This window comes from Quercus robur, chromosome 2 (genome assembly GCF_932294415.1).
Source record: "Quercus robur chromosome 2, dhQueRobu3.1, whole genome shotgun sequence".
Lineage (NCBI taxonomy): Eukaryota > Viridiplantae > Streptophyta > Magnoliopsida > Fagales > Fagaceae > Quercus > Quercus robur.
The window spans coordinates 23,211,280-23,220,313 of record NC_065535.1 but is presented as its reverse complement, the minus strand read 5'-3'; the positions used below and the strand labels follow the sequence as shown (position 1 = coordinate 23,220,313).

Genomic DNA, 9,034 nt, shown 5'->3' with positions numbered 1-9,034 from the left:
TGGTGAGCAGTAGCTATTTTTTCTAGTTTTTTTTTTTTTTTTGTATTATATTAGAAAGAGTTTGTGTCCGGTGGCTAATTCTAGTGGACATGTTAAGATGCGGATACATGTTTAATTTTGGATACGTGTCTAGTCGAACTGGTCATTAGATACAAATTGTGTCCTTCATTGCAAAAAATCAGGTCTATTGCTACATTTTTAAAATTCATTTGTAGCTTCTAAAAATGAGAGTATAGGTCCATTTAAGCTATATCTGCGTTTTATATAGCCGCGTTTTGTAGTGTCGCCCATACACCGCGGCAATAGACTCGACTGGTCTATACCAGCATTTTTGAAGAACCACAATAAATCTTTAACCTATATCAACATTTTAAAAATGTAGCTATAGGGGTTTTTTATTTTTATTTTTATTTTTTAATATTAACTTTATAGGTCTTTAACCTACAACGGAATTTTAAAAACACATCTAAAGGTTTTTTTTTTAATATTGACTTTAGTAGTGTTTTACAAATGCTAGTCTTTAACCTACAGCATCATTTTAAAAATGCAGCTAAAGGTTTTTTTTAATATTGACTTTAACCGCATTTAATAAACGCTGCTATAAGTCTTTAACGTACACGGCTATTGATTTTTTAAAAAAATTAGCTATAGCCGCTTTTTATAAACGCTGCTGTAAGTTTTTTTTTTCTTTTTAATTTAGCTATAACCACATTTAATAAACACTACTCCAGGTTTCTCTTTAATTTAGCTATAACCGCATTTAATAAAAATTGCTACAGGTTTTTTTTTTTTTTTTTTAATTTAGCTATAGTCACGTAAAACACAACTATAGCTCCCCCCCCCCCCCCCCAGCAAATCACATATTTTTGTTTTTGTTCACAGAACTATGTAGCAACCTGCTAGGCTATTTTATCAACCTATTTATATATGTCCAAAACATTTAGTACTAAATAAAGAAGTGGACAAACCAACCTATCAAATTAATACATTAATAATATGATACGATATATAGATTGAAATGTCAAATTAAAGAAGACAGTTCAAATGTCTAGAGAAGTTATCTATCCTACATTATACATTCAGTAGATAAATAAATAACTAAGTACTCCTTAAACCCAAAAATATAAGAACTAAGTTAACTATCCTACTTTATACATTGAAGTATACTTCTTGCAGCCAGAGAGTACTCATCAATCCTCATAATCATCATCATCGTCATCCTAAATATAATAAGGGCATAATATTAAGATCACTTAACAACATTCATATGAAATAGACAAAAAAGAACACAATACAACTAATTTTCTTCCAACTCATTGCAATAAGTTAATTTTCCTTAAATTAATTTTTTTGTACCTGAGAAAGAAATGAAGAATGCATATGTGTGCTAAATTCAGCTATCATTTGTCTCATTTGCAACATTTCTTCCCTCCTCTCACTTCTCTCTTACTCCAGTTGCTCTTTATGCATCGCATCTGATTGGGCTAGTTGATCCCTCATAGATGCAAGTGCAGTCTCCAATTCCGTAACCCTCTAGGAGGTTTCATTGGACGGCGGCGAAGTCATGGTATATTATGAAAGGTTTCTTGCACTTCTTCTTGAGGGGTTCGTCCAAAACCCACCCCACATACCCGTCTTCTACGCTCTGGACCCATCAACTGAGTGAATGCATCATCTTTTGACCATAGAATTCCAGGCAAAATTTGCCAAACAGTACAAATTCTGAAAAAATTCAGCCAGACAACACACGTTCAAACTTATTTAGTTAGTTAGACTCTTTTTGAAAGTCAATTTTCTCAAACTCGACTTCCAAGCAATATCAGCGCCCCCTCCGCAAATATTTAAGTTGACGTGGAATTAAATAATGAAAAAAAAAAAAAGGCACCAGGAAGTCGAGTTTACTGTACTCGACTTCTATGAAAGTCGAGTACACTAAACTCGTCTTCCAGGTTAGGTTAAAAAATTTAATGGGGGGGGGGGTAAAAAAGGGAATCTGAGTTTCATATAATCGAGTTCACTCTCTCTCCTACGCCGTTCCTCTCTTCGATAACGTTCTCTCTCTCTCCAGTGTCCCTCTCCATCCATCGTTTTCCAACTCAACCGGCAGGTTTGTTCTCTCTGCCTCTCTAAATGCAATTTCTTTCTCTTTATTTATTGGCTGAAATGAAATGAGTTTTGATTTGCTTTTTAGGTTTAGTGATTTGGAGATTTGGGTTTCATTTGTTTGTTTTTCTTTCTCTTCATTTGTTCATTCTCTCTCCATCATTTTATTTGTTTTTGTTTCGGGCATTGCTCCTATTGCTGAAGCTAGCAGGTAATTGCTCAATAATTTTATGACCTTCAGAGCTAACCTTTACAGAAAGGTGCATATGAAATTTGTCTAACTTTTGTTCATGACTTAGAAAATAATATTATTAATATACATATAGTTCTTGATCACTGCCAAATTATATAAAGTTAAATCACGGTATGCTTTTTTTTTTAATGTGCATTTTAAAGTTGCTTATGAACTTTTGGATGTTTGTTTGGTAGTGGGATTAGATTTGAAATATGTTTCCATTTTCTTCTGAATGTAAATAATATTTACTCAGTTTGGCATTGCTTATTTTTCAATGTCATACCCTCTGAGAATGTTAGCACTTTGCTTAGTTTATTAGTTGAATACTAGTGGAAATGGTCTTTAAACTTTGGCATTCGCTTGGTCTCAATGTAAACCAATGAATTTTTGAACTATTTTTTGTTTCATTCACACTTGGGTACCATCTGTAAAAGGCAAAAGAGTAGGGTGAGTGGAGAGAAACTTTTAAACAAATACTAGTGTATATTATTGTCTGTTAGCATGGTTTCTTAGATTTGTCATTAGTTACTTAGTTTTGGATGATGGCAATTCCCTTTTGAGATATTTTCCTACCCCAACTATCAGTCATGTTTAGTATATGATATCATTATGGCTTTTTCCTATTCTTTTTCTTAACTTTTTCATGCTTAGGCCAGAGCAAATTTGCTTGCGTTTTCGTATCTTGAAGTGGCCTCTGATTAGATTCCAGCCTTTGCATAATTATAGTTGGGGCCCCAAAACCCTTGAGCCATATGCCTTTACCAGTGTGATCTCATGCTTTTAGTTGTCTATTAGTTATCATTTGATAATATGCAAGCTTCTGTTACCACTCCCTCAATACTCCATAATGAAAAATAATTTCTTGAGAGTTTTATAGGGTTGTCTCTTTTTTGGTTTCTGCTTAAATTGTTTCCTTATGTCAAGGACTACATGAAAATGAAATTGAAAAATGAAGTTTGGTGACCATGTTACATTTGCAGCAATAATTAAAGAGAAGTGCAAAAGTAGAGTTTACTTATTATTGTTTCAAGAAAATTCTGTGCATTGCTTAATTTGACGACAAACATAATATATCTCCAGAGTAACCCCATTAGGCTAATCTGTCCCTTGTTAGTAACCCTATTCTTAACAGTGAAGCAACTTTTAATGTATATGTTCAGTATCAAAATTTTTATTTTTACTTGAAGGTGGTTAACTAATGTATATGTTCTTGATCTTGCAAACTTTTTGATTGTTTAGTATAGAATTTTTATTACTTATGAAAGGAGAGTACAATTTTGTTATGACACTAACCAATATTGCACATTTAATCTATCTATTCAATGTCACTAACCAATATTGCACATTACACAAACCTATTAATTATAGCTGATACGACACAAACTTTTTGCAGCATGACGATAGATCCTGGACCCATTGATCAAAGTGTATTGACGGAACAAGTTAAACATCGATCTGAGTTACTATGGAACCCTGGGGGATAGGTAATTGCATGAGTTTTCTTGTACTATGCATTCATGTCACAACTCTAATTAGCCATAAATACTAAATATTTGCATAAGATTTTTATCTATTGTTATAATATTTGCAGGATCCTCCTGGCATACTAGATTGTCGAAGTCGCCATGAAGAATTGGCATTTCGAGTTCCTATGGTAGATGATCGTGTCCTTGCCATTGTGAGGTTGCTTGGTCTAGAGGGTCTACACTTGGTCCCATCCATATAGCTTGACCATGCATTGATCACTGCATTTGTAGAGTGATGGCGCCCAGAGACCCATATATTCCACCTACCACATGGTGAGATGACGATCACATTGCAAGATGTGGAAGTTATCATAGGGTTGCCCATCGAGGGTGAGGCAATGGTTGGGCCCAGTAAAAGAACTTAGACAGATGTGTGTGCTGAAATGCTTGGAATTCAAATTCCAAATGGCCCTCAAACTATGCTAAATGGTTAAAGGATTTTGATACCCACACTTGTCGAAAGAATCAGACAACCACTGCCTCCGGATGCCAATGAGATTCAAGTTCATCAGTACGCTCGCTGCTATATCCTTGCCCTACTAGGGGATATGGTATTTCATGACAAGTTCGGAGATAGGGTCCATCTCATGTGGTTAGAGTTCATGCAAAACCTTCGTAATCCACGCAAGTATAGTTGGGGTAGTGTAGCCTTATCCTGGTTGTATAGACAGCTGTGCAATGCAACCGACAAGAAGGCAAAGCAGATTGGCAGACCATTGATTTTTGTCCAATTGTGGATATATATCAGGTTCCCACATATGTCCCCACAGATGGTGCCCCAACCCGAGGGCGTTTATGGTCCACCACTACCACCAATTCCTCTTGCTATGAAGTAAGTATATATTGCATAATTAGTGTGCTATCATGTATTATGCCACATTTTTATACATAAACGACTAACGACCATGCGATGTTACCTGCTTGTAAGTGGGCAGGGGCGATGAGTACAAAGAATGCTCCCACGCACGTGCTTTCCGCATATCGCAATCAAATTGCCACGACACGGCCCAACCAGGTATAATACTTGTATTTCTACGTCCATAACATCTTATGTCCTTCAAAAAGTTTTTCATTGCCCACTATTGTGCTATTTTTATGCAAATTATGGGAAAATTTCTAAATATGGTTGCTTTACTTGGTGGCTTTTGTAGGTTAAGTGGGAGCCATATGGAAATGACTTAAGCCACCTTCCTCTTAGTTTTCACATTGAGGGAAGTAACATATGGAGGTCGACCGTTCCACTTATATGTTTTTGGCTTGTAGAGTTCCACCTACCCGATCGTGTCCTATAACAGTTTGGGCTATAGCAGGAACAATCCAGAGATGCTAATACCAATCGCGATTTCCACAAAATAGCTGCGAGGGGTAAGGTAGAGAAAAATTGGTCGATGATACATGCAGTCCATATTCAGAAGTGGAATGATCGTGACGAGTACGTTTGTAATGCACTTAGGATGGAAGGGGTGATGTCACGTCATCATCCATATATGGTGTGGTATCGTAAGATCACTCGACTGTATATCGACCGCACTAGCGCTAAGATGGAAATTTTGGTAATGTGCATAAACTTATGTTGTTTAATAATTTTGGAAATTTTGACGTTATGTATGCTCGTATCTTGCTTTCAAGGCCAAAGACTTTAAGAATTTGTCATTAAATTGAGTGTTGAAGTTGCTGACCACATGTCTAATGCAATATCTATGATATACTGGAACATAATCATTGGGCCACTCTCTAATGGATGATATTATACCTTTATGTCGGTCTGATATTATGCAAATGCTAGAATCAGGTACCACATCCCGTATCGTGGTCCATAGGCAAGATAAAAACCATCCCCAACTGGCCCCCATTTCATCATCCACAACTGCAAAGGCAAGCAGAAAAATCTCATTATTAGCATCAGTAGCCATTGCAATCAACAACTTTCCTTTATATTTTTCATAAAGATGAGTTCCGTCAATACTAATTACTGGCCTACAATGTGCAAATCTAGCAATGGAAGGTGCGAAAGCCCAGAACACATACTTGAATATAATAGTACCTGGTATGTTCCCGTTGATCGACTGAAAAGACACTTGTGTACCCAGATCGCTATCCTTATATGCCAACAACAACTTCTGCAACTTTTGATATGACTCTTCCCAATTCCCCCTTATGTTTACAATAGCCTTTTGTTTCGCATCCCATATCTTGTAGTACGATATATAGTGCTTAAACCTTTCCTTCATCAGATTTTGGAGATCCTTTGTTTTGCTAGTGTGATCTGCAAGTACATATGTATGAAGTTCTTTGGCAAGAAAATTGGAATCCATCATTCTGCCATCTTTGTTCACCCCAATTGATGGACAAGTGTGAGGACCGCCGTATACTGTGACGGCCCATAACCCGTTAAGCTTCCGTTGCGAGAATGCTCGGACTTTCCATGCACATGACTCATTCGAGCACTTCACACACAATCTTTGCTGGTCGGACCGCTCAGTTATATAATTCTTGTTATTGTCCATAGAATAAATTAGTAATGCTTGTCTCACCGCCTCTTTATTAGAGAAAATCAACCCTTTGCTAAAATTCATTCCCCACACCCAAGTTGATGAAAATGGTATCTCAACATTTGAAGGATCAACTATATTATCTCAAGTGTTTGCATGGAATGATGGGCCATGAGCTTCATATGTAAGGATTGCAGGCTGCAAACCTATACCATCACCTATATCATCCTGAAACTATATAGCATCATCATCATGATCATCCACGACATCATCACGGACATTGTCAACATTTTCATAGTTTACAGTATTCTCGTGAAAGTCATCTCTCCCAATCATCTCTTCATACTCATCTCTACCATGATCAACATCATCTTCGTCTTTGTCTTCCCTCCCTAGAGATTGAATACATTCTTGTTGATAACTAGATCCACAAACCTCCATTAGAGTTGGTGTCTCTTGGCATGGTGGTGTATAACCCCCAACTATGGTGCACGGGGTAAGAGTCGGATAACTATCCATATGTAATGATTGGAATTCTTTCCTGCCACCACCCTCCAAAATTGTTTGTTGCACATCTTCACCGCCAACTTCTATATGAGGCTCCACCCTTATATACAACTCGGCAGCTTTTAATTGGGGTGTAGAGTTTATCTGGTCAAACATAATCTTAACATGCTTGTCTCCTTTTATTTCAATAGGCGTGAAGACAATACGGTCATTGAACACTGCATGAGGAGCACGATATATAATTTTTATGTCATGCAATCGACGGTCCAAATCCAGCTCTTTCATAATTTACCTTTTCAACTTCTTCAAATTGATCTCCCGCCCTTTTTTTAGCTGAATAATCTCTATTTTTTTACCAGGCCCTTCATATGTCACTCCATAAGTCACATCACTGCAGGGCTCCCCACCATAATATAGATATAAATCAATCGAACTCATTACAAGCCTATAAGTCAAATAAGTTTACTAAAAGTTAGTGACAAATATAACACCTTTATTCAATATGAACTACAAAATATTACCTCAAGGCAAATATAAAGATAACATTGTATAGTCCACAAAACAATTATAAACAAATTTGTACATGGTCGCTAACCTTAAAAAATTAAAATTCGTTACACCTTACAACTAACAAACCATTACACATTACAACACATTGCAAATAAATAACATGTTACCGATTAAAAAATTTGTACATGTTACACATTGCAACTAACAATCCATTACAAAGCACAAATAACAAATGCAAAAAACAATAATAATAATGATAATAAATTACAATTACAAACAACACATTACTCATCAACAATATAAAAGTGGTATGTGTGTATATATATATATATATATGTATATATATATCTACCAAATGAAAAAGTGAGTATATATATTAGCCAGGTCTAACTAAAAAAAAAAATTAAAATGATTTGAACATTAGAACAAACAAACCATTACACATTACAAATAAATAACATGTTACACATTAAAAAATTTGTACATGTTACACATTGCAACTAACAACCCATTACAAAGCACAAATAACAAATGCAAAAAACAATAATAATAATGATAATAAATTACTATTACAAACAACACATTACTCATCAACAATATAAAAGTAGTATGTGTATATATATATATATATATATCTACCAAATGTGAAAGGTTTGAATATATATAGCCAAGTCTAACAAAAAAAAAAATTAAAAAGGTTTGAATATTTACCTTTGAAGAAGAAGAAAAGCTTTAATTTGTAGAATGATCAATGTGATTTGAGAAAAAGAAAAGCTTTTTAATTTGTAGATCAATGTGTGTGAAAGGTGTTTTGGCGTGGGAGAGAACTGTGAGAAGTGAAAGTTTAAGAGGAAAGTGAAAGTTGACTGTATAAGTAATCTGAGATGGGTTGGTAGTAAAATTTATTGGAACTCGAGTTTTATAGACTCGAGTTCCATTTAAATAAATTTTTACCGTGCTCACATAATTGAGCTAGGTGGGGTAGGGGGAATTCACTGGAAGTCGAATACGGTATACTCGACTTTCAGTGGAAGCCAAGTTCCACAAACTCGACTTTCAATAGTTTACCGTGCTAAGATCCTGGAGGAGGTAATTTTTTACTGCACCTGGAAGTCGAGTATAGCATACTCGACTTTCATGGAAGTCGAGTACAGTAAACTCGACTTCCTAGTGCCTTTTTTTCATTATTTAATTCCACGTCAGCTTAAATATTTGCAGAAGGGGGCGCTGATATTGCCTGGAAGTCGAGTTTGAGAAAATCGACTTTCAAAAAGAGTCTAACTAACTAAATAAGTTTGAACGCATGCTGTTCGGCTGAAATTTTTCAGAATTTGTATTGTTTGGCAAATTTTGCCTAGGATTCCACCACTACTCTCTCCTTGTAATTTTGTGCCCTCTTCATTCAAAAGTTCTTTCATTCTAGCCTGTTTTCCCAAAAGAACCAAATAATATATTACTTTCTATAAATAATACAAACAATTCCACGTATTTACAGTGAACAGATAATACTTATAATGTTTTCTCCCGCTCGGGCAGTAACAGGAGTTCCGTCTTTGCAGCTATATACTTTTTCATAAACCACTACACACTCTACTAGTGACCCTGTTTCTTGCAACTACAACATGTTCAATAGGCTCATTACAATAATTATAGGGTGAAGA

General features: G+C 35.5%; 1 protein-coding gene across 1 annotated transcript; it reads right to left on the bottom strand.

Moving 5' to 3' along the window:
• Window positions 1-5,465: 5,465 nt before the first annotated feature.
• On the bottom strand, window positions 5,466-6,371 carry LOC126696359 (uncharacterized). Its single transcript, XM_050393119.1, has one exon. It carries the CDS (start codon window positions 6,369-6,371, stop codon window positions 5,466-5,468), a length of 906 nt encoding a protein of 301 aa, XP_050249076.1.
• Window positions 6,372-9,034: the final 2,663 nt, after the last annotated feature.